Consider the following 26,566-nt stretch of genomic DNA (forward strand, 5'->3'; position numbering starts at 1 on the left):
GTATGTAGAGGGAAATCTATAAACTCAAATGCTTATCTTATCTGGAGGGACAAGCAAGATTGACTGGTAAATGACTCTAGACATTTGTGTTGTCTACAACAGATACTCCTGGGAACAGGGGCTCCCCTTCTGCCAGAGGACAAACCTGACACCTCACTTGATCTCCAAGGCCAGCTGCTGGCATTCCAGGACAATCCCTGCGTAGACTGTTCACCTGGGCTTCTTGTTGCCTAAGGCCCAAGAGTGTATTCCCTGTGCCCATGCTGGTTTCACATGGCTGACTGCGAGAAGACGGAGAAGCAGGTAGGGAGCATGCCTCCCTAAAGTCAGTACCTCCAGGGCACGTCCAGCAGGCCAGCTCAGGGCTCATGGGGCCTCTGTGAGGTCATGAGAATACTAGGCACTGAGTCTTTTCTTACTGCCCCTGGTCTTGTGATCCTTTTTCCCATGTGGATGAAATGGAGGTATTTGCCTTCCCTCTCTCTGCCATAACACCACAAGAAGAAAGGTGGAAACGGACGAACCAAGCCCCTAACTAAGGGTGTCAGTAGAAGGACAAAATAAATGGAGGAAAGAGAAGGTGCTCAGGACAGGCCCTTACCGCCACCTGCAGCCACGCCCACCTGCTCAGACTGTGATTCTCCGACTGTCCCGGACCACGGTTCCACCCCCACTTGTCTTCCTCACCGACTCACCCCATTCCTCCCAACATGGGCTGAAGCGTGCCCCCCGCCCCCCACCCCAGATTCATGTGGTGAAATTCCAATCTCCAGGACCTCAGAATGTGCCTGTATTTGGAGACAGTGTCTTTAAAGAGGTGGCTCAGGTTAAATGAGTTCATATGGGTGGCCCAAATTCAGTGAGTGGCACCCTTATAAGAAGAGGCGATCAGGACACAGACACACGCAGAGGGATGACCATGTGAGGACAGAGGGAGAAGATGCCATCCGTGAGCCTCAGGAGAAACCAACCCTGCCGACACCTTGATCTTGAGCTTCCAGCCTCCAGGACTGCGAGATGGTAACTTTTTGTTGTTCAAGCTGCCAGTCTGTGGTGCTGTATTATGACAGCCTGAGCAAACAAATACACTCCTTATTCCACCAGGAAAATAGAAGCGGTCAGAGGAGGTCTGCCACCAGCTCCTGCCACCTCGCCTGCCCTCCTGCCCACACCCTGCATCTCTGCTGCTCTCCTGGATGAGCATAATGTTACTTCTCCCATCTTACAAAGCATCTCTTGACCCCACTGCCCCCCCCGCTGCCACCCACTGCCCACTCTCCTTCCCTTTTACGACAGAAGTCATTGCAAGAGAAGCCCATGTCCTCTGCCTCCAGTCCGATCTCTCTCCTCCAGTGTTCTCTCTCTCTGCCCAGGGTTCTCATATCTTGATTTAAACTTAGCATTTGTGAAATACAATGCACAAACAAACAGGTACACAAAACACAAGTGTGTAATTTCCTAAATAACTGCTAAGGGAAACATCCACTCAGGCTCAGAACCAGCCTGTTGTCTGTGGTCCACAAGACTATGTGTCTCTTCCTTATGACGACCCCTGACCCACCCCCAGGGGGTCACTATCCTGACGTTTGCAGCAACAATTATCTTGCGTTTCTTAGCACATTCACTGCCTATGTATGTCCCTTTAAGAAATAAAGTGTGATTTCCCCTGGTTTTGAACTTTATGTAAAGAGATTCTACAGTATGTACTCTTGTGTCTTTCACTCATGATGTTTGGCAGTCCCATCCTTGTAGGGGTGGCTCATTGACTGTCATTGCTTTGCAGCAGTGGCTCTCAAATTGGGGTCCCCAGATCAGCAGCACCAGTGTCACCGGAGACCGTGTTAGAAATGCAGATTCCTGGGTCTACCCCAGACCTATGGAATGAATCAGAAATCCTGGGGGTGGGGTCAACCCTTCTGTGTGATTCTGATATAAGATAAAATTTGAGAATTACTGCTATGCGTTATTGCACTTTGTTTTTCTAGTCTTCTGTTGATGGACATTTATGTTATTTCCAGGTCTTTGCTAAGATAAACAAATGCTAGACCTGGACCTCTATGACCAGGGTCACACCGGTTTCCCAGGGCACTTGTGCATGAGACTGAGGGGCCAGACATCAGCTCTGTCTGTCTCATTTTTCCTAGTTCATGCCAAGTTGTTTTCCAAAGGGATTAATATCAGCCTGGGTCCAAGCAGAAGACAAAAGGCATGCTCAATCCCAGGTAAACAGCAAGAGTTTAATAAGAGACAAAACTGACCACAGTGTCCTGAGAAAAAGCAATGTTTTCACTAAATTACAAAACCTTTGGAACACAGATGTATTTAGGATTGGTTGCAGTGAGCAAACCCATTATTCATAGTTGCGTCCAAATAATTGGTTGTATGTTCTCAATCAAAGTAGGAGCTATAGTTGTCAACATTTACAAATATTTTTTTATATATATGCAGAGCAATTAGGCTGCAAACATTTTTGTGACAAAGTTAGAGTTGAATATAAAACCAGACTTCAGGCTCCCAGTGTGTCCGTCCTGTCTTTGCTGTTGTCATTAATCAGACCCTTGAAATGTTGGGAGTCCTCTAAGACCTACTTTACATAGCAACCCAATACCCCAGAGTGGGATTGAACTTTTTGTAAATGAGTCCTCTAAAGTTTAGTTGCATTCAGCTCAAAATCTGTTGGAAAGCTTTCATCAAAGTATCCATTAAATGGGTGCCAAGAATTTTGAGCTTTGAAACTTTAGCGAATTGTTAATTATCAGAAACAATCCTTGCCGATAGGGAAACATTGAAATTCATCCCTACAAAAGCAAGGGTGGAGCTGGAAAAAATTAAATGCTGAGAGCTCCAGGGGTGTACGAGGTCTGATTTTCAAATTCCATAATTGTTCTTGGAATATCTCAACATGTGGGAAGAATCTAGATGAGATTCCTAATTTTAATTGGATAAATTTACATTCTGTAGTGGAATGGAAGGAAATCAAGAAGGTCTACAATTTTGCAGCATCTAAATTTGATAAAAACATTTAAAAAAATAGCAAACAAATGTTGAGGGGGACAAGTTTTGGCTTATAAAAATATTTGTTGCAGGACGGTGCCCTGAATGGAGTCAAAATGACTGAACCTATGGAGATAGCTGAGCTGGAATATTTATATATTTCAATAAAGAATAGACTTGAGAATGTTCTCCACTTATTAGAGTTTTTCTGAGCTTACCTGGTACTTTAGTACCTGTAGGAACAGGAGTTTCTTAATTATATGGTCTGCAAAGAAGAGTTAATTGAAGATGTCAGCAGATTTAAATTTACAACCACAGAATGCAACTTTGAGTAAGACTGCAAGTGATTTCATGACAAAATGAAGAAGAGTAAGACCACATTGAAGAAAAAAAGAGTGCTTTAGGAAGTATCAGCAACATGGCCGTAGTTATAGGTCCACCAGTACAACAAACTACTTTATTGGACTATACATAATGTTTCAGAAAATGCGTTGATTTAATTATGCTCAGCAACGTGTTTTGTTCTCAGAAGTATCCCAGTCTGTATGGTGACCCTACCCATGCAAAGACTTCGACATGGCTGGCCGCCTCTCCTCCTCCCTGAAGCCAATTCTTGGCTTCTGAGTTTCCTCCCACCCTTGGGCCACTCTTCAGCAGGCTCCCCCCACTTTCCTAGACTACTAAACTGTGGACTGCACAATTCCTGACCTTCTTCTCATTTCTGTTTACGCTCTCTTCCTAGCTCTGGATACCATTGATCTCCTACTGACTTTTCAATGGACCTGCCCCCAGAACTCCAGAATCACATCCAGAGCCAGCCTGACGTCCCACTTGAAGGTGTCAAAAAGGTCTTTCTAACTCAACTCTCAGTGATGTCCTTCCCACCAAAGCACACTTCACATGCAGTTTTAAGAAATGATACAGACAGACCTAGTGTACCCTTTACTCAGTTTCCCCCAATGGTGGCATCTTGCAAAATCATAAGGCCACATCACAACCAGGATATTGACATTGATAGAGACAAGACACAGAAGATGCTCTTGTGGTCCTTTATAGCCACACCCACTTCCCTTCCACCCTAATGCCTCCTGACGTTTTCAGTTCTCTGGGATAAATGCCCAGAGGGCAATCGCTGGGTTGTATAGCAGTTGCACACTTAGCTTTCTTTTTTTAATTGTCAAACTTTTCCAGAATGGCTGTACCATTTTATATTCCCATCAGCAATGCTTTCCGTTTCTCTGCATCTTCACTGGCTTTTGGTGTTGTCACTGTTTTTTATATTAGCCATTCTAACATGTGTGCAACGATACCTCGTTATGGTTTTAATTTTAATCTCCCTAATGGCTGATGGTGGTAGACATTTTTTCATGTGTTTATTTGCCAGCTGCATATCCTCTTGGGTAAAATATCTCTTCATGTCTTCAGCCCATTTTATAATTGGATTTTTTGCTGTTTTACGGTTCAGTTTTGAGAGTTCTTTGCATGTTATATATACTAGTCCTTTGTAGAATATGTGGTTCGCAAATATTTTCTCCCATCTCCACCTTGTATTTTCCTCTTCTTAACAGGGTCCTTCACAGGGAACAAGTTTTAAATTGTGATGGAGTCCAACTTATCAACTTTTCCTTGTATGGATCATGCTTCTGGTGTCACATCTAAAAATTATTTGCTTAGCCCCACATTGCAAAGATTTTATCATATATATGTTTCAAGTTTTATCATTTTATGTTTTAGATTTAAGTCTCTGTGATCCGCTTTTGATCATCTTTGTAGCAGATGAGAGGCTTAGATTGAAGTTCTTTTTTAAAAAAATACACTTATGAATGTTCAATCATTCCATCACCATTTGCTGAAAAGGCTATATTTCCTTCATTGGATTGCTTTTGTGTGCTTGTCAAAAATCAGCCGGGCATATTTGTATGGGTCTGCTTCTGGGTTCTCTGCTCTGTTCTGTCAATCTATGTGGCTATCCCTCCACCGATATAACATAGTCTGTGGCTATACGATGATTCTTGAAATTGGGTAGATGATTCCTCCCACTTTATTATTCTTTTTCAAAATGATTTTAGCTATTCTCATCCCTTTGCCTTTTCATATACATTTTAGAACAATCTTCCCCAGATCTACAAAAAAATCTTGCTTGGGCTTTGATAGACACTGCATTAAACCTGTACATCAATGGGGGGAGAATCAACATCTTTACTATGTGGATTCTTCCAAACTATGTCACAGTGTGCCTCTTTCTCTAGTTAAATTTTTAAGAATTTTTTTCATTGGTGTTTTGCTCGTTTCTGCATACAAATCCTGTGCATATTTTGTTAGATTTACATCTGAGTATTTTTTGAGTGATTGTACATGGCATTATATTTTTAATGTTGCTGTTCCATGTGCTCACTGGTAGTGTATACAAATAAAATTGATTTGTGTACATTCATCTTGTATATCTTGTGAACTTGCTGAGCCCACTTGTTAGTTCCAGGAAGTAGCTGTTGTTCTTGACAAATGCCTTAGGGTTTTCTATGTAAACACCAACGGCAAATAGTGACAGTTTGATTTCTTCCTTTTCAGTCTGCATGTATTTTACTTCCTTTTTTTGCCTCATTACTCTGGCCAGAACTTCCAGCACAATGTTGAATAAAAGTGGTGAGAGAGGACATCTCTGCCTTGCTCTCTCAATCTTGAGGGGTAAGCATTCAGTCTTCATCCATTAAGCGTAAAGTCAGTGATAGGGTTTTTGTAGATGCTCCCTACCAAGTTGAGAAAGTGCCCCTCTGTGCTCATTTTTTCTGTGAGTTTGATCATGAATAGCAACTGATTTTTTGGAGATATAATTCATATATTACAAAATTATCTTTAAAAAAGAACCGAGTTTAGTGGGCTTTAGTATATTTACAACGTTGCACAACCTTCAACACTAACTCCAGAACATTTTCATCACCCCAAATAGGAACCGTGTTCCCATCAGCAGTCACTCCCCATTCCCTTCCTCTCGCCAGACCCTGACAACCACGACTCTACTTTGTCTCCATGGATTTGCCTGTTGTGGACACCACATATAAATAAAATCATACACATATGGTCCTTGTATCTAACTTCTTTCACTCAGGGTAACGCTTTCAAGGTTCACCCACGTTGTGGCACAGATCATATATATTTCTTTCCTTTTTATGGCCAGTCGATATTCTGTTGTACGATGATACTGCATGTTTATCCATTCATCCATCGGTGGACATGTGGGTTGGTTACATTTTTAAAAATACTATGAATAATGCTTCTACAAACATTCATTTTCAAGTGTTTCAAGTGTAGACACATGTTTTCAATTATCTTGGGCATATGCCTAGGAATGGGATTTCTGGGTGATGTGGGAATTCTATATTTAACTTTTGGAGGAAATGCCAAAATGCACCATTTTACATTCCCACCGGCAGCGGATGAGGGTTCTAATTTTTCCATATTTCACAAGGATTTGTTATTGTCTATCATTTTTTAATTTTTTATTGTTATGTTAATCACCTGTCTATCTTTTAAATGATAGCAATACAAGGGGGTTATACAGTGATAGCTCGTTGTGGTTCTGAGTTGCATTTCCCCAAAGACTAATGATGTTTGACATCTTTTCATTTCTTTATGGGCCATTTGTATATCTTCTTTGAAGAAATGTCTGTTCAAATATTTTGCTCATTCGAGAAATTGGGTTGTCTTTTCATCATTGAGTTATGAGTTCTTTATATATTCCAGATATTAGACCCATACGAGATATATCATTCGCAAATATTTTCTCTCATTCTGTGGGTTATCTTTTCACTTTCTTGATAGCGTGTTTTGAAACACAAAAATTTTTAATTTTGGTAAAATCCAGTTTATCAATTTTTTCTGTTGTCACTTGGACTTTGGTGTCATATCTAAGCTACCATTGCACAACCCAAGATTACAAAGATTTACTGATAGGTTTTCCTCTAGGACTTTCACATTTTTAACTCTTACATTTAGGTCTTTGATCCATTTTGAGTTAATTTTTGCATAGGGTGTGAGGTAGGGAGTCTGACTTAATTCTTTGCTATGGATAGCTAGTTTTTTTAGGAAAGATTATTCTTTGGTCACTAAATTGTCCTGGTCCTCTTTTTGAAAGTGAATGGACTCTAAACGTTAGGGTTTATATCTGGACTTTAAATTCTATTCTACTGGACCAAACTATACATTCTTCTTCTTCTTCTTCTTCTTTTTAAGATCTTATTTCTTTATTTGAGAGAGAGAACGAGCAGGGAGAGGGGCAGAGGGAGAAGCAGACTCCCCACTGAGCAGGGAGCCCAATGTGGGGCTCAATCCTATGACCCTGAGATTATGACTGGAGCCAAAGCCAGACATTTAACTGGCTGAGCCACCCAGGCACCGCCAGCCACCAAGGTGCCCCCCATTCTTGATTGCTATATATTTGTAGATAAGGTTTGAAGTGGAAGACTCTGTTGTTGGATGTGTATGTGTTCATATTTGTTGTATTGGTAGATTGATTTTCTTATAATTACCAAGTGTCCTTTTTGTCTAGTAACATTTTTTTTTACTTACAGTCTCTTTTGTTTGATATTAGTATAGCCAATCCATTTCTCTTTCATTCAAATTCATTTATGTTCAACATATTGTTGATAAGGTAGGATTTACATCTGCTGTTTTGTTTTCCATATGTTCTATTTTTTTGTTTGTTTCTCTATTCCTTCACCACTGCCTTCTTTCACGTGAAGTATTTTCTAGTGTACCACTTTTAATTTCCTTATTTCTTTTACAAATTTCTTGAGACCTCTCTTTATTATTTTTCATAGAGCAGGACGGCTGGTGATGAATGGTCTCCAGTTCTGTTTACTTGAGAGTGTCCTAATTTTTCCTTCATTTTTGAAAGCTGCTTTTGCTGACTATAGAATTCTTGGTTGACAGTCTTTTCTTTCAGTGTTTTGAATCTATCCTCCCACTGCCTTCTGGCTTCCATGGTTTCTGATGAGAAACCAGATGTTCATTTTATCGATGACACTTTATACATAATCACCTGCTTCTCTTTTTGCTGCTTTCAAGATTCTCTCTTTGCCTTTGACTTTTGAGAATTTGAGTATTGTCTAAAAGTTTTCTGTCTTCTTAGGCTGTACCTTTCCTGGTTCTTTGGCTTGAGAGAGCAGGCCTCTGAGGGGAGATTTCTGTATATACCCATGGGCACATCCAGGTTGCCAACTTCTCCAGCTCTGAGATGTATGACACAAAAGAATACTCAAGGAACTCACTGCTGTGTCAGTCCTTGGGTCCTGAACAACCTAGCCAATCTGCCTTTCTCTCTCCACTTTTTAAAGTCTCTCTTTTTGCCTTTTTCAGTTCTTTTCTCTTGTGCTTTGCTGAAAGAATAGGGTGGAGTGCACCAACTCCATCTTCCTGGAAATGGAAGTTGACTTTATTGCTTTTTAGAAGATACTTTTCCATAGCCCCTTCATCTTGTTACATTTTTGCCTTCTGATCCCACCCGCCATGTCTGTTCTTTTTACAAATGTTTTTCCTTCATTATTCTCATTGAGGATCCTAAATATGCTTCCTTTAAAGTCTTTTTTTCCCCTCTAGACTGTTCTATTATTTTAATTTCATCTGGAGTTAATTTATATTATGATTATTAATTTTAGTGGATATTATTCTTAGCATTAGATGTCTTCATGGGCTTTAGTTTTGAGTTTTAGGTTCATTTTGGGGTAAAAGGCTATCTTTCACTTTCTCTCTCTCTCTCTCTGTATTCTCTGTGTACTCAATCCTCTGGAGCCCCCTTCCTCCCTAGTCTAGCAGTTTGGGGCTGTTCCCGTGATGCCCGGTCTGCAATACAGAACATGTTTTATATGGGTGGTGGTACTTTATGCTTCCTGGCCCTCAGGGTCTATTTGTCAAGCCAGGGGCATGAGATTCATGATACTGTGTGTTCTTCCTTGTCCCAGGGCTACACCTTCACAGAAGCTGTTGCCCCCATGAAATGGTCAAAGCAGATTTTTCAGACTCCTTTCGGACATAGAGGTGACCCCTCTGTCCCCTGGTTTCAAAGAGAAAGCCTGATACTGTTGCCAGGACCATTACGTCCTCATTATGCCTCAGGACCTAGGGCCCAGCAAGCCCACGGCTTTGTCAATACGAAGCAGTTTGTGTTTCTGGACCACAGTGGAGTTCATCTTGTTTTTGAGCCCAGCCAGATCCTCTCAATACTTTGTTTGTATAGTTTATCATTGTTCTATGTTTGTAGCAGAGAGAGCTATCTCAGAGCGTGAACCATCGATTATCTGGATCAGAAGCCAAATACTCTGCCCCTGTTTTTCTTATTTTTAAAGTTCTTATAATTTTTATTTCACTGTTTTTATGGGATGCCAATTTACATCCTATTTGAAATAATGAGAAATCCAAATAAATTACATATTTCTTCAAATTCATGTTTCATCATTTCTGAAATGAGGGTGTACCTTCTATTAAATGCACCTGGGGATTTAGGATTTACAGTGTCAACCACACTTGAAATTGTAGCGGACACTTCCCTCCTGTGTACAGCGCTCAGGGATATGGTGAGGTACAACCCTGAGGCTGAGGCAAAGAGGCTGATGGGGTGACTCCCAGGAGTAGATGGGGATTCCTGTGTGTGTTTGGAGGAAGTGGGAGGGGTAATGCGGTCCAGGCCAATTTCTGCATTTAAAGTCATTGACCTCAGTGGAGATGAATGCAGCTCCTGCCCCCATCTCCTTTGCGAGGTCTCGTGGAGGCATTTTAAAGAAACACCATCTCCTTTCTTTCCTCTCTTGCCTTATGTCCTAGAATTTTCAGCTGGTCACCAACAGTGTACCCTTTGGCATACTGGGGTACACGCAGTAGTGGGCACTGCTAGGCTATCCTCTTCAAGTACTGACACCCTCATGCTCCAATTCCCATTTTATACAAGTGAAAATGGGAAAGGTGTGAGAGAAGCTGACTTTGTCCCAGGATTGAGTGAGGAATGCAGGGGCTGCAAGTGGTTCAGCCTCCTTGAAGATGTGTCCTAGAAGGACTGGCATGGTGGGTGTCTTCTCTCTCTGGTGGTGCCCCAACCTGGAACTGACCACCCAGAAGCAGCTCAACAGGGTCAGGCAGGAAAAGCATCCAGATCTTCGTGCTCTTTGGCCTGGTAATTTCACTCTTTGGCTATGACCCTGGAGAACTTGGCAGAGGCAAGTCTGGGATTTATATACAAGAAAGGTTTATAGAACTTCCACAAGGAACTAAGATAGAGATCCATCAAAAGGGGCATGGTATGCGATTTCAGTGGAACTCTAGGCAGTAACTGAAAAATCATGCTTTTGAAATAACTTTAAAGGGAAAATGCTCAAAATTCAGTGTGCTATTAAGGTTACAAAATAGTTCATAAAGTACAAAAACTAATATTTTGAAATAGAATATAGCAAAGAAAAATGACTGGGTGGAACTACAAGAATATTACTATTTGTTTTCTTCAGGTGCAGGGATTTTTGAGTGATACAAAATTGTTTTTATAAGACTTCTGTGGCATCAAAATTTGCTACAATGAGTATGTATTATATTGAATTTGCATTCAAGTTACAATATGAAAAGCATGTTTCATTAAAAAAATATAATTACAACATATACAAAAAGAGCCTCGCTCGTAACCTTAGAAAGAATTACGAAAACAGGAAGGCATCTATCCTACTAATAAAATAACAGCAACCCCGAACATCACTGATTGGCGGCTGCAGGAAGACGCGGAGCTGTAGTCCTGGGAGGCGGGGCTGCGTGCGCCATTTCCGGGGCGGGGCTTCGGCCTCCGCCGCGCACGCGGGAGCGGGCGGTCTCCATGGCAACCAGCGGGGCCCGCGCGAGGCCCGCCCGCCGCCGCCACCGCCTCTGCCGCCGCGCCCGCCCCGCCCGCACCCCGGCCGCCCGCGACCCGCCCTCCCTCCGCTGCGACCCCGGCCCCGGCCCTCGCTCGTGCTCCCGCCCGAGGCCGCCCGCGCCCGCCTCCCGCCGCCGCCCCGGTCTGACCTGACCGGGAAGCAGTTCCGCGGGCCGCTGCTGCCGTGACTCATCGGCCCGCCCGCGTCCCCCGATCGGGCCATCTTGGTCGCGGCCGGCGCGGCAGACGGAGCCGCGGAAGAAGCCGCGGAGACCCAGGTACGCGCCCGCCGCCCGTCCCGGGTCCCCGCGCCGCCGCAGGTGCATCCGCCCTTTGTTCTGCGCAAGGTGGGCGCCGGGCCCCGCGCGGGGAGGGGGCTTCGGGCCCGGGCGCTCCTGCCCACCCGCTTTCCGCCCCCCCCCCTCCGCGGCCTTCCCTTCCACCCCTCTCTACGCAGTCCAGACGTTTCTGAAAACATCTTTTCCTCCTTCAGGGCCCAGAACAATCCACCCCCCTGTGCAGCCCGCCCTGGCCTAGTGAGGTCTGCGTTAAAAGAGCCGCTTCCGGAATCGGCATCCCCCAGGGCCTGCCCCACCTGCCTGGCCCCGGCTGTGCTCGGCCCTCGGCTCCGTCTGCCCTGCCTTCTTGTTTGGCCTTCTCAGCCGCTCTGAGTGTTGAACCCCGCCCTTTCCCTGATTCCTGTCGGGGTCTACCCAACTTTAGCATCACAGGTGCTCAGGTTCTGGGCTACCCACACCCCCTTCTCCCAGCCCACCCGTCTCAGCCTTAGGCTGACCTCTGGCCAACATGGTCCAACCCCAGACATCAAAAGCTGAAAGCCCGGCCTCGGCAGCATCTACCAATGCCCAAATGGATGACGTCATCGACACCCTGACCTCCCTGCGCCTCACCAACTCCGCGCTGAGGCGGGAGGCGTCTACCCTGCGGGCAGAGAAGGCCAATCTCACCAACATGCTGGAGAGCGTGATGGCAGAGCTGACCTTGTTACGCACCAGGGCCCGGATTCCGGGGGCGCTGCAGATCACCCCGCCCATCTCCGCAATTACCTCCAACGGGACCCGACCAATGACCACGCCTCCAACCTCTCTGCCCGAGCCCTTTTCTGGAGACCCCGGGCAGCTGGCAGGGTTCTTGATGCAAATGGACAGGTTCATGATCTTCCAGGCCTCCCGCTTCCCGGGTGAGGCGGAACGAGTGGCGTTCCTTGTGTCCCGGCTGACCGGGGAGGCAGAGAAGTGGGCGATCCCCCACATGCAACCTGACAGCCCCTTGCGAAACAACTATCAGGGATTCCTGGCAGAGTTGCGGAGAACCTACAAGTCTCCACTCCGGCATGCACGGCGCGCCCAAATCAGGAAGACTTCTGCCTCTAATCGGGCCGTGCGGGAGCGGCAGATGCTGTGCCGCCAGCTGGCTGCGACAGGCACGGGGCCTTGCCCGGTGCACCCAGCCTCCAGCGGGACTAGTCCAGCTCCGGCTCTGCCCAGCCGAGCTCGGAACCTTTAAGAGTCGGCCACCACCCGGGTCGCATCTACAGCCACGCAGACAGCATACACCCTTTGCTACGTAGAAGAAATGTCCATAGGACAGCATCACCCTTGTTTGAAGACATTCGTCCCTGCCTCTCCAGACCTGTACCATAAGGAGATCTTCCTTCATCACTCTTGGGCGCCCTGTCACCCACCTTGCTTCCTAGTGATCTGTGCTATAGCTTTGTCCCCACCGTGCATGCTTCCCCTCTCTTGCTTGCCGCCCCAGCTCTCCTGGTGACCACAGCTCTGCTGCTTGGCCACAGTGACCCCACAGCCTGCTGCCGATCATTTGGGCTGATCTCTCCCAGCCTGACTAGATTCATGGACGCTCCTACTCCACCCTGTGCAGGCCCCCCTGGCGACTCCCTGCTGATGATAGAGGGGAGCCACTTTGGCCAGGCTGGTGGTGTGTTTTGGGTACGTGGGGGAGGGGAGTTTGGCTTCGCACCTGTAGGTGATCACCAGCCCTGCCAGGCCCCGGGATAGCAGGCGGGGGCCTCGATCTTGCTGCGGTGGCCAGGTGTTCACTGCTGGGAGTGTGGTGCAAGCATTTCTGGTGGGCAGGCTTTGCTCTGCGCATGAACACGGAATCAGTGTGTCCCATTGTCGCCCCTGGGAAAGACCACTAATGCAGCTAAAGGGAGAAGCCCCCAGAGGATGCACCTGCAGGAATGCTTGGCTTTAGTTGCCAATGTTCTGACAGCGCTGGGCCTTCTGGGAATCTGGAACTTCCCTGCTACATAGGTCATCGTGACTGTGGATCACTGAGCGGTTCCACGGAGCCAACACAGGCAGCACGTTCATGTACATCCCTGCCCGAGGCCCACAGCGGGCTGAGGAGGGGGGGGTGCGCCAGTGGGAAACACCACCACCACCAGCTAGTGTGTAGTCACCCCCTGCTCTCTGCGCTCATCACTCGGCGGTAGGCCTGTCTAGCTTGAGACCTGTTCCCATCTTCATTCAGGTGACATGTGGCCTTCACCTCGGCCCCCTCGGCCACCCGCACCACCTCTAGGTCTCCAAAGCGGCGTGGAGCATGTCCTCCCCATGCCTGGGCTGTCCCATTGGGTGTCTAGCCTTTGTCTAAGAAAACAGGGACTCCTAGCCGGAGACCCAGATCCTCTGGGATGCATCAGTAAGCACTTAAGGAAGGCCCCACCCGGGCCTTTGTGGCATTTGTAAAGGGAAAGAGCTGCAGTCTACCTTGGTCTTAATGTGGGGACGGGACAAAACTGACACTTGGGTCTGAATTCCGAGGGACAAAGCTACACCTCCGATGGTGGGTGGCCTTTGGGCTCCTCACAGGGGACACCCAGAAATCACTTTCTAAATGAGACTTGGTCAAGCCCTTTGGACCATGATGATCTCGCCATATTTAATGCCAAACGGACCGCATTTACATGACCACCTGGACCATGGGGAAGATGAGGTGTCTTACCCTGGGTCCACCTGCCCCGTCCGAATGGTCCTGGCCTGACTGCAGAAGGATAGCCTCTGCACCCACCCGGAGACCAGTGTCTTGGGATACCCAGAGGTTGGGTCCTAGGGTCCAGCCTTTGTTCCTAAGAGTTTTGATGATGCTGGGGACAGGGACTGCGTTCTTGAAGTGACCACTGCCTTGCAAGGTCAAGGATATTCAGTGGCCGCTGGGGTTCGTGGACCACTGCCACCCACTCATTGTAAACTCTGTTAGCCCAATCGCCCTGCTGAAGAACTGCCTGAATACAGGCTTCAGGCCCCCCTGGATTCCAGCCAAGGCTGCTCAGGTGGGACCATGGTGCTCATTAAGCATGAATGGGGGGGGACACAGTGGGGCCACCATTCTGGGGGGTGGGACCTCTAGTGGGGGATGTACAGATCACTTTCTCTGTGCTCAGTGCTCTACTGTCTGCCTGCTGGGTGGAGGTGCCCACGGATGAAGGGGTGCAGGCACCTGGGGGACAGGAGGCCCGCCGGGCGTAGGTGGCACCCTGAATGTTTCCACGTGGCCCAGCCTGGCGAGGGCAGGAGACCCCCCCATGGAAGCAGGGCGGGAACCGTGCCATCTCGCCGACCCCTGGGCCCGCCCACGTGGCACGTAGAAGTCCTACTGTGCTTGCGTTGCGCGCAGCCTTGGAGTTGTGCGCTGTGTGCAGCAGGGCCTGAGCTGCGGAGGGCCGGGCTGGCCGTGCTGCCTGTCCCCCCGTGACCCGGCCCGTCCAGGCTGCCGCCCCAGGCTCCAGCCTCCAGCCCCCTTTGGTTCGGTGAGTTGTGTTTCAGCCGCTGGTGCTTCTGTTCCTGGGCTTGGGACTGGTGCTGTTGCACATCTGTGACCTTGACCGCTTCCGGCGGTCTTGGAAGTGAGTAGACGAGAGGCTCAGGGGGTTGCCCCGCATCGGACTCAGACGAGGCCCCACATTGGGAGCCCCCCTGTGGCTCCAGGGGAAAGACACCCGAGTTCCCAGTGGAAGAGGAGGAGACCCGCGCTCCATGCAGCCCAGAGCCAGACCGCGGGTCGGGGAGGGTCAAGCTGAAGAAGGAAGTGGGGGAGGGGAGCGGCTTTGTACAGACTTCGGGGTTGTGGTTTCTCTCAATTTAAGAGAACAGGTATTGATTTGTAAAAGGGACAGGCAGTTAGTAGTGTTAAACAGTGCACGTGAGGGAAAGTTTTATGTTTTTCATGGTGTTGACATTATTTGAAATATATTGTGGTTTTTCTGGTCTACCTGATACCCCATCTGGTAAGTAAGCCTCCTGGCATAACAGGGCATCATTTGAGATGGAATTTAGAATAAGGGGTGACTTCCTGGCTGAATGTATAGTGTGACCTTGGGATTACTTTAATGTCCTAAAGCATTTCGCTGACTTCTAGGAAAAAGCAAAGACCTGGTTCGTGGGTCCCAGGTAAGTATATGATGAGTAAGTAATGACAGGGGTGCACAGCCCCCCAAGAAGGTGCTGGTAGGACTTTTCCCGGTGTGTGGGTCCCTGCCTTCAAGTGTGACAGGCCACTTGCTGGGTCACCGCGGTCCTGGCCGTTCGGCCCATAGGAGAGAAGTGTGAGGGAGAGTTGGGCACGTACTTAGGCTGCCTTAAGGGGGCAAGCCCTATCGTTGTATAAAAGGACATTCCCGTGGGCCACCGCCAGCAGTGGAGTTTCGGTGGGAGGAGGAGGAGGAGGAGACCGAGATCCTTGGAGAAAAACTAAGATCCCCAGTGCCTGGGGCATGTTAGACCCCAGTGCCCGGGGCATGTTAGACGGGGGGCTTAGAGCTGAGGTCAAGACCGGACTCTTCAGAAGGAAGTGCAGAGCACCTTGTTGGACCAACAGCGGTAGCTTGCCGGCGTCGGGAGAGGATTTGGGTGTAGGACAGGTCCACTGTGTGGAGAGAGCTGACGACCCCATGGCGTCTCTTGGGGTCCTAACCTGGGGGGTGGTGGCAGTTGGTGCAGCGCAGACGCAGTGGAGGAGGTGGGAGGGACCCTGGCTCCTCACTGCAGTGTCACTAACTCCACGAGCAAGTAACAACGCACCAGGTCTTTTCATAATCAGAGCAAGCCCACACCTTGTAGAAATTTTACAAAATAAGGTAGAAAGCGAGAAGAGTGAAGTGTTAACGTGTTGGTGGCTCTCCTGCCAGGTGCGCCCCCCCTCCCCCATCCATCATGGTTTTTCTTCTTTTTGTTGGGACGTAGTGGTGGTTCTGCCTTCTGTAAGGATACAATATTGTGTGGGTGTTTTCACTTCCATGAGGGAACTTCCCCGTTACACGTTATTACTAATTTTAGTTTGAAATGGCTGTGTCCTCCATCACGTAGATGGACAGTAGTGCCCATGGTCGATCACCCATGCCATTCGTTACTAATTTCTCACCGCCAGAAACGGAAGAATTTCTTCGTGCATAACGCTTTTCCCCAATGTCAAGTTAATTTCCTTAGGATAGATTCTCAGAGGTGGAGTTATTGAATTAATATGAAAACCTTTGAGCCCCTTATTACATATTGACAGAACGGTTCCCAGCAATGTTTGTATCCATTAACACTGCCACCAGCAAGGATGTATGTGCCCGTTGTACCATCTCGCCAGCTCGGAGGATTATCCTCTGGCTAAATACTTGCTGATCTGATAATGAAACAGCATTGTGTTTCAGTTTGCATTTCTTTGCTTTCTAGCAAAGTTGAACATCTTTCCATGTTAAGCAGTTGTATTTCCTCTTTTGTGGATCGTCAGTGTCCTTTGCTCTTATCTACTGGGGTCTGATAAATTTGTATGAGCTCGTTATATATTAAAGGTATTAACCTGTTGTGTGTCATATTTGCTGCACGTGTGTCCGGCTTTACTTTTGTGTGTGTTTTACTGACATTTTGACTTCTTACACAGCCAGTCCACTCTCTCGTTGGGCACGGTGCCCACTGGACTCTTAACACGACAACACGACACAGGCACATACGTTTTGTCCCTTTAGCTCACGGCTGTACCTGTAACCACATGTGGTGGGCACTCTAAACCTTTGCCAGCTTGTTGCATGGATGGATGGGCTGGGTGCTGGGGGTTTGTGGATGAGTAAAACAAGGCCCAGCCCACATGTGTGGGGACGGAGAGCAGTTCCCTAGCCTTTGAGTCTCAGAATACCTTTGCGCCGTTAAAAATCACTTAGGGACCCCCGAGAGCTTTTGCTTATGTAGATTTTACTTACCAACATTTACCATATTAAAATGGAGAATGTGTGGAAATATTATTTTGAAAATAAACTCATTACCTGACAACATAAATAGCATATTTTAATGAAAACTCTCTGTTTCCCAACACAAAAAACTGAGTGAGAAAGAGTGGCATTGTTCTCCATTTTTGCAGGTTTCTTTAATGCCTGGCTCTTCTATTGATAGAAGACAACTGGAGTCTCACACCCACTTCTGCACTCAATCTTTTGCAAGATCACTTCTCATGTAGCCTCTGAACAATTCCACTGTGGACTCATGAGTTAGAGTGGGGGAAGCAGAGAATATTTGGGCATTATTACAAAGCCAATTCTACCTCACAGGCCCCCTCCGAGGGTCATGCCCACTCAGAACTGCTGGTCAAGAAGAGATGAGGCAGGCCTGCGGACACTTGCATCTGGTCCTTTGTGGTTTCTTCCGGTGTTTTATTTTTATTTAATTTTTGGAAGATTTTATTTATTTGAGAGAGGGGGAGAACATCAGTTGGGGTGAGGGAGGGAGGAAGAAGCAGACTCCTCACTGAGCAGGGAGCCCAATGTGGGGACTTGATCCCAGGACCCTGGGACCATGACCTGAGCCGAAGACAGACGCTTCACTGACTGAGCCACCCAGGTGCCCCGCTTTCAGTATTTTAAATGTTAGGGCTTTCTTTCCCTCTAGAATTAATAAAGTTGGTTCTGGAATTAGTCGCATGGAGTGTGAGGTGAGGCTCTAAACTGACTTTTTCCCCCAAATATTTAAACATCCTAAGATCATAAATTAATTCTTTCCGTCTCATTGACATGTTTTCCTTCATCACATCTGAAAGTCTTATCTGTTATAGGGTCGACTTCTAGTATCTATCAATCCACTGATTTCCCTCTTCCTCCCTTTTTAAAATGACGTCGGTTTTACAACTCGTATTCCTATCTAGGAGGGTTCCCCTCTTCAGGTTTTCTTAATCTTTCCCACCAGGTGAGCTTAAAAATTAATTCTAAGGTTTCCCAAGATCTTGGTAACAAGTGCAGAGCTTGGACAGGCATGGCTGCTGTGGTGAGCTGTGTGCAGGGTGGAGCGCTGCGAGCCGGGCGTGCCTTCCTCCTACCAGCCCAAGACCTTGGGGTTTTCCACCGGTGGCCTCTCTAAGACAGGTGGTGGTTTAGGAACAAGGGTTAAAATCTGCCCCCCAACTGGCTAGGCTGTTGCCAAGTCAGTGTCTTCTGCTATGGCAAAGTCTATAGGGTACACGCAGTGGCCACTGGCGGGCCCCAGATGTCCGGTCTTAAGAGGTCCACAAGGATCCAGCCACCCGCTCCGCCTGCCAGTGGAGGCATGGAGCTGTGGTCCCCCGGCCAACCCCACGGTGTGGCCCAGTTTGAGTCTTAAGACCAGGAGCCCGGGCTGGAACAGGGCCTGCATGCTCAGCGACTGCATGACGCCTGCGTTTGCTTTGAGCTCCCACGTACCCAGCCTGGTCGGATTCCATCCCGGAGCCCACTGAGTCTCCCTCTCAGGGAGCGCTGGCTCCACCCGTGTGGTCCCCAGGCCAGGAACCTGGGCGTCATCTGGCCTTCTCTCCTTCATCCCACCAAGGCCTTCCAAAGCTTCTCCCCAACAACCCTCAGTCCGCCTGGCTCTGTGTCCTCACCACCGCCCCCTTTAGTCCCCCTGCCTCCCCTCATGCTCCTAGTCCTGTGGAAAGACCAGGGTCAAATTTCCTCCTCTTAGAAACCCTCCTTGAACATCCACCCCAGCCTTACAGCTATTGAAAACCATCACGCTCTGTTAGTGAGCTGCTGCTTTTCTCCCCCACTAGACCGTGTGCTCCTTGAGGGCGGAGCTGATCTCCGATGCATGTGTGTCCCCAGCACCTAACCCCGGGGGGGCTAACAGAGAAGCCACCTGGGGAGCTGTTCAGTGGTTGACCAGAAGGACAGCACAGCCGACAACAGCAGGGAGTCTTGGGTCCACGACACCCGGGCCACCTGCCAAGGAAAACTGGAACCTCCAGCAGGCCCGACACCCCTTTGTCCTGTTTTCTTTTTCACAAAATGGGATCGTACTGTACATACTCCTTATTAGCCTGTTTTTTTTTTTTTTTTTACCCCCATGATACATGACGAGAACTTGCCAATGTCATGACATTTTTTGAAAATGTGACTGATAAATGAGTAATATCCCGCCTCTGGATTTGCCACCCTTGACTCAACCTCCCCCCCTTGCTTTTGGGATGTAACTCGTTTACAATTCTTGTCATCATTAAATGGTGTTGCAGTAAGCATCCTAGCAGCTAAACGTTTCCTTGGGAATGTGACTCTTCGGTCAGTCTGCTCCTGTCGTGACTTTGTGCTATATTGACTGCGAGGCCACTGCTGAGCCACGGGAGAGATTGGCACTATTTGGCTGGTTCACTGAGTGTGGAGTAGCTTGTGGGGCTCTCCAGGTGATTCCTTCCAGTCTTCACAGACCCCAGAAGCGTCTCCAGCGAATGGTGACTTTCTGCTCCAGGAACAGAGGCAGCGGGCCCCCAGCTTCCTTGCCACGACTGGAGTGCTCATCGTCCCAGAGCCGGGAGTGTTGCTGGCCGATCCTCTCAGCCGCGGTTCTTCCCCAGACTTGCCTTCAGATGAAGGCACTGCCTCACCTGGGGCCATGCCTCCTTCCCTATGACAGCACGTGTCTCCATCTCATTTCATCCTCCCGCCGCCCGCTCGGACTGGGTGTGTCACCATGCCGCCCGACAGGCCAGGAAACAGCCGGAGTGGGTAAGCGACTGGTCCACTGTCACACGGCCGGTAGGGCCATTTCTGGGACCTGAACCGGGTCCCTGGGTTCCTCTTATCTGCTTCTTAACCACTGTCCGTCTAGTCTCTCCCTGTACCTGCAGACATCACTCTGCTGCGAGGTGGGCCCTGTGCTGGGTCACGACCTGGTTTGTACTGGACCCTCTCCCTTCAGTTCCAAGCTCATGAGGTGAGACCCCTGCCGCCAGCACACACACACACACACACACACACACACACACACACACCACACACATACCACACACCATATACACACCCCCCACACCACACACACACACACACACACACACACACACCCCACACACACATACCACACACCATATACACACCCCCCACACCCCCCACACCACACACCCCCCACACACACACACCCACACCACATATATACACCACCTGCACACCACACATCCACACCACACACACACACAACACACCACACACATACCACACACCACACACACACGCCCCACACCACACACATACCACATATCACACCCACACCGCACATACCACACACCATACATCACACACACACACCACATATACACACCACCTGCACACCACACACACACACACCAAACACCATCCATAAACCATACGTACACACACATACATGACACACATACCACACACCTACACTACATACACCCACACCACACACATAGATACACACCACCTGCACACCACACACACATACTACATACACCACAAACATACCCACACCACTCACACACCACACATGCAGCTACACTACACACACCACATACACCCATACCACAGCACACATACACCCACACCACACACCACACATCACCCACACACCACACACATACACACACTACACACATACCACACACCACACACACCACACACCTACCCACACACCACTGGATGTGTGTATAGAAACATGTGAAAATAACGAAAGGACATTTCTTTGGACCAGAAATGAAGATACCTCACAACTGCGAAAGGCAGTGAGAACTGGGAACCGCGCGCGCCTGCCGGTGAGCAGGGCATGGAAGACCTCCAGCCTCGTGTCTGCGCGTGTGGCTGGGGGCGCGCGGCCCCCTGTGGCCGGGGCGGAGGCGCGGCGCCCGCGGTCCGGGAGGTGCCTCGCCCGGCCCACAGCGGCCCAGAGCCCCAGAGGGCTGGGCGCCCCTGGCTCGTGGGCTCAGAGGCCCGCCCCGTCTGCTCGCCGGCCTCCACCTCCGCCATAGCTACAGGCGGAAGACTTTTTTTTCTTTTTTCAAATGGGTTATGTGTGGTATATATTAGAGATACTGATACTGTACTATTCTTTATGCTGTCATCTTAGTGAAATCTTCATGTTTTTATAAGTTTTAAAGTTGATCTTCTTGGGTTTTCATATAATCTCATCTCTTCCAAATGAGAGCATTATCCATGACTTTCTAACATTTTGTAACTTTATCTTCTTAGCCGATGAGCAGAGGCCGGGAGGAGCCCCTCTGCATGCTTGACTTCACACTGCTCTGGGAGGGCAGAGCCTGGAACCGAGATTAAACTCTGGTCCCTGTGCTGCTGCTCCAGCTGGCGAACCACAGGGTGTGGCTTGCTGGGGCCCCCCGGGCAGTCGGACCCTGCAGCTCAGCATCCCACGCTCCTCTGTCTGGTTGCTGGTCTGCATCAGACGCCGTTGGAAACCCATCACTGTCTCCTGTGGCTGGCTCCAGGGCAGTGTGGCTCTCTCCCCGTTCCCCAGTCATTCGTCTACCCGAGCCTCCGCTCCTGAGACCTCCCCCCACCCCACTGGGGGACCTCCTGGGATTAGGAAGCAGCCTGTGAGCCTGGCTATCTTCCACAGCCTCCCTGGACCCCGGGGCCACTGACTAACGTCCTCATCACAAACGGCTCCGTGGACTTGGCAACTCTTGCCCCTCTTTCAGTGGTCCTTCCCTAAGTTCCATGGCTTCTGGATTTAGCTGTGGAGTCTTCTAGATTCCAAGTAGTAACGTGTCCCCAGAAACCTGATCGTCACACACCAGGCACCACAGTTAAAACTGATAGAAACTGCCCACTCTCTCACGTCATATCTCAGCGTTTTCAATGATAGGCAAGATTCGAGCGATTTGACCATGCGTCTCCAATGGCCATCTCAGGTTCAGGACACCTGCTAAAGCCTCCACCTGTCAAGGAAAGCCATTTAATTTCTAGGTATACACTGTAGCAGGATATTGAGCTGGACTTTTCCTGTTGTAGCCAAGACCCAAATATGAGAATAAAAGGCAATGAATAAACTATATGTTCTGAACTCAGACAGCAGCGGACAAGCCATCAGCACCCACACCTGAAGGCATTTCTTAGATAAGCCATTCTACCACGACCAACAGGTTGTGTAGACTGGCTGGGTATTTATCAAACCTGTTTTCTCTTCTTTCTGGACAAAAAAGCTTCCTTTCCCGCTGGGTGAGAGGGGTCCTCCATGCTCTTTCCCCTTCTGCCAGTTTGATCAGTGGTCATAGTCAAGGTGACCTTGAAAATCCCGTAGTGCAGATGGCAGATGCACACAATGGAGGGGACCTGGGCCCTGAGTCACTATTTTGGGGGCGAGCCACCTGGTGTTCTCAGGCATAGAAGAAAGCATGCATCGGAGCAGTGAGTGTGACTGATGCCCCTGTGGGCATCAGCCAGCAGAGGTGGGTAGGTGGGGGCAGGGAGGGGGTGGCCAGCCCAGGTGGAGGGAGCTGTCACTCCCCTGTGCCCTCTTCCCCTGAGCTGCCCTGACACTTGGGTGAACGTGGCCTGGCGAGGCTGAGTGAGGTCCAGTCGAGAGAAGGTCTCGACAGCTCCTCCCAAGTCACCAGGCCCCCCAGAAAGCTCTAACCAGCCCTGGGGAGAAGGAAGGGGACAAGCCCCATTGTGTGTGAGCTGAACATTCTTTAGAAATAAACAGAACTTAGTCTTAAACACCAAGAGACTGTTCTACAGACAAAAATGACAAGAAAACCTTGGAGTCTGGCCAAGATGTCATTAAGGGACCTCCTACCTAGCGGGGAAGGGGTTCAGCAAATCCCACTTGGATTGGGGTTTGGAAGAAATAAAATTGTTTCTATTTACATTCCTGACAAGATGAGACTCCTCAATAAACCCGTTACACATAATCTACTTAAATCATGAAAAAACCTCACAAAGCTATAAAATAACAAAGTAGGGAAAGCAGAGAAAACACTGGTGTTCTCAATCCTACAGGAGCTTTGAGGGCATGAAAAACAGCATGTCAAAGGGATGCTACCCTGAGCATGCCAACTCCCTGGAGTGGTTCCAAAGAAACTTCAGAATCTGAATGAGAAAAACAACCAGGATAACACACATTGACTGGGCACCCGCTATATGCCAGACGCTGTTCTAGAACTGAAGAGATAGTGGTAAGCCAGAGACGTTGTCCTCATGGAATACTCATTCTCGTTAGGGAAGAACAATAAAGCCACCTGCATGTCATATTAGGGAGGGAGGGTAGATGTGGCCTCCAAGGGCTTGATACCCGAGCAAAGGCCCAAGGAGGTGAAAGGGGGTTTGGACTCAAACTTGGTTGAGGCTCTAAAGAGGAAAAGTTATTAAAATCTGTGTTTAGTCTTAAAATCAATAGCATCTTAGACTCAAGGAAATAGCTATTTTTTTCCAATTTGGGATTATACTGAATATACGATTTTATGTCCTTCATAAGACTGACCTACTATGATGCACGTTTTACCATGCTGTTAAAAATGTTATTTAACGTTAAAAATAAGCTAATGATTTCATAATATATCATAATATGGAAGTATGTAACTTTCATAGCTACTCTTCCCTGGCTTGTGAGATATATATATATATATATGGAATGGAATAAATTATTATTGAAAAAATGAAAAATAAATTATTGATGAAAGATTTAGTTCCTCAGATACAATAATCACATATGTATATAAATAGAGATATATAGTGTTCATTTTTTTTAAATCAAGATATAATTTGCCTACAGTGAAGCAAACAGAACACAAATTCATTCTTTGATATGTTTTGACAAATATATCACCCATGTAACCGCCACCAGAATCAAGAAATAGAACATTTCCTTGACTCCAGAGAGTTCCCTGTGTCTCCTGCCAGGCAGCCTCTCCTCGTCCCTACAACCGCTGTTTCAATTCCTAGACCCATAGATTAGCTTTGGCTGTTCTGCCACTTAATATACATGGAATCCTAGAGCCTGCACTCTTGTACTCAGGTGTCTTCTGCTCATTATGATGTATTTGAGATTCTTCCACATTGGCACATGCCTTAGTCATTCATTCTCGCTTTATTGCTGCTGATCAGTGTTTCTACGGGTAGACCATGGTGATGGATATCTAGGTCATTTCCAGGTTGAGCAAACATGAATCAAGTTGCTATGAGCAGTTCCACAGAAGTCTTTTTGGGCACCTATGCTTGCATTTCTTTTGGGTAAATACCTAGGAGCCAAATTGCTGGGTCATAGGTGAGGTGTGCCACTTATAAGAAACTGCCAACCTGTTTTCCAGTGTGGCTGCACCATTTAATGCTGGTGTTAACTGTGTGTGAGAGTTCATGTTGATGTACTTTCGTTCTTCATTTGGTACTGCCAGTCATTCTAATTTCTAATTCTGGTGGACTTGTAATAGCATGTCATAGTGGCTTTAGTTTACATTTCCTTGATTTCTAATGATGCTGAGCTTTTTTTCCCCCAACCATCAGTATACCTTCTTTTTTCCCCCATATTTTCTCAGTATTTAAAAATTTCTGACATACATAAAAGTTGGAAAGAAAACTGGAGAGTAAACACCCATGTATCCACCAACTAAATTCTATAATTAACACTTTGCTACATTTCCTTTATCACATATCCATCCATCCTTCTACCCATCCTTAACATATCTCACTTTTTATGTGTAGTAATGTAGGTTCAAGATATGAGGACACTTCGCTTGGAAGGACTTCAGCAGATCCATCACCGACTAGCTATTGATGTTTGTTTACAGTTCTTTTTTTTTTTTTTTATTGAGGTAGGGGGATTAATTCGCAATGAAACCATCAGTCTTAAGTACAGTATTTGGTGAGTTTTGGAAAATGAATAAACAGCTGCCAGTCAAGCCCCTCACAAGATGCAGAACATCACCGTCCAGAAATTTCCCTAGGTCTTCTCCCTCCCCAGTTCTAAAAACTTTTGTCAATCCGAGGGCACAAAGATATTCTGTGATTTCATCTAAAAAAATACAGTTTTGACTTTTACACATAGATTTCTGATTCATCTCAAGTAAATATTTTGTGGATGATATGAGGGTTGAAATTTGTTTTATTCCATATGGATATCCAGTGGTTTTTAGAACCACTTGTTGGAAAACTTCGTTTCTCCATCGGGTTGGTTTAGTGACTTTATCTAAATCCAGGGAGCAAATACAGTTGGTCTGCTTCTGGACTCTTTGTTCTATTCCAAAAATCTATTTGTCTGTTCCATGCTCTCTCGATTACTGTGACTTTGTAGTAAGCTTTGAAGCAAGGGAGTGTGAATTCTGTTCTCACTTTTCCAGATTGCTTTGGATATTCTAGGTCTGTGCTGTGCCGTGCGACAGGTCACCAGACATGCGGGGCTATTGAAATTATTGAAATTAGGGGTGCCTGCGTGGCTCAGTCGGTTAAGTGTCTGCCTTCGGCTCAGGTCATGATCCCGGGGTCCTGGGACTGAGCCCCATGTTGAGCTCCCTGCTCAGCAGGGAGCCTGCTTCTCCCTCTCCCTCTGTCTGCTGCTCCCCCCTGCTGGTGCTCTCTCTCATTCTCTCTCTCTCTTTCTCTGTCAAATGAATAAAATCTTAAAAAAAATAAATTATTGAAATTAAGCAAAATGAAAGATTCGTTCCTCAGATACAATAATCACATTTACAATGCTCAGTAGAACATTTCTATGTCCTTTTCAATTCCATATACATTTTAGAATCATTTCGTCAATTTCTATTAACAAAGCCTTCTGGGACAATGATTGGCGAGGAATTGAATTGCAGAGGAAAGTGCTCAAGGACTGACATTTTACTAATATTGAGTTTGATACAGGAATGTGGTTTCTCTCCCACTTAATTCAAGACTTCTTTCTTTTTTCCCAGCAGTTTTGTGGTTTTTAGTCAGTGGCCCTTACACATGTATTCCTAAGGATTTTACGATTCTTGATGCTCTTGCAAATGGAATCTTTTGAAAAATTTCATTTTGCAATTGTTTGTTGCTAATGCATACGACCAAAACTGAGTTTTGTATTTGCTTTTATTCTGTGACTCTGTTAAATTCATTTAGTAGTTCTGGTAGGTATTTCCCCAAACTCCTTAGGATTTTCTACATACATGATCATGTCGTCTGTGAATAAAGAGTTTCAGTCCATCTTTTCATTCTGTGTGATTTTTATTTCTTTTTCTGTCCATTTTGCACTGTGGGGAATTCTAGTACAGTGTTATACCTGAGTCATGAGAGTGGATAGCCTTGCCTGATTGCTGATCTTTGGGGTCACGTGGTTGGTATTTTACCACTAGGTGTGATGACGTTAAGTAGAAGGTTTCTCATATGTACTCTTTGTCAGACTCATGAAATTTCCATCTCTCCCTTTGTAAGAGAAACTTTTTTAAATTTGCAAGAGTTTTTTTTTTTTTTTTTAATCAGGA

The 26,566-nt window shown here is 47.3% G+C and overlaps 1 protein-coding gene across 2 annotated transcripts; it reads left to right on the plus strand.

Moving 5' to 3' along the window:
- Positions 1 to 10,969: 10,969 nt before the first annotated feature.
- Positions 10,970 to 16,724, plus strand: RTL6 (retrotransposon Gag like 6). 2 transcript variants are annotated; one of them, XM_027593416.2, is made up of 2 exons: positions 10,970 to 11,226; positions 11,373 to 16,724. In XM_027593416.2, exon 2 carries the CDS (start codon positions 11,687 to 11,689, stop codon positions 12,404 to 12,406), a length of 720 nt encoding a protein of 239 aa, XP_027449217.1. In that variant the 5' UTR covers positions 10,970 to 11,226; positions 11,373 to 11,686; the 3' UTR covers positions 12,407 to 16,724. The 2 variants fall into 2 exon arrangements, with proteins under 2 accessions (XP_027449217.1, XP_027449216.1); XM_027593415.2 differs by having other exon boundaries at positions 10,970 to 11,157.
- Positions 16,725 to 26,566: the final 9,842 nt, after the last annotated feature.

This window comes from Zalophus californianus, chromosome 9, assembly GCF_009762305.2.
Source record: "Zalophus californianus isolate mZalCal1 chromosome 9, mZalCal1.pri.v2, whole genome shotgun sequence".
Classification (NCBI taxonomy): Eukaryota; Metazoa; Chordata; class Mammalia; order Carnivora; family Otariidae; genus Zalophus; species Zalophus californianus.

What these genes read in the sequence shown, in the direction of transcription:
- RTL6 (XM_027593416.2), top strand. Translation starts at nt 11,687, where the DNA reads ATGGTCCAACCCCAGACATCAAAAGCTGAAAGCCCGGCCTCGGCAGCA.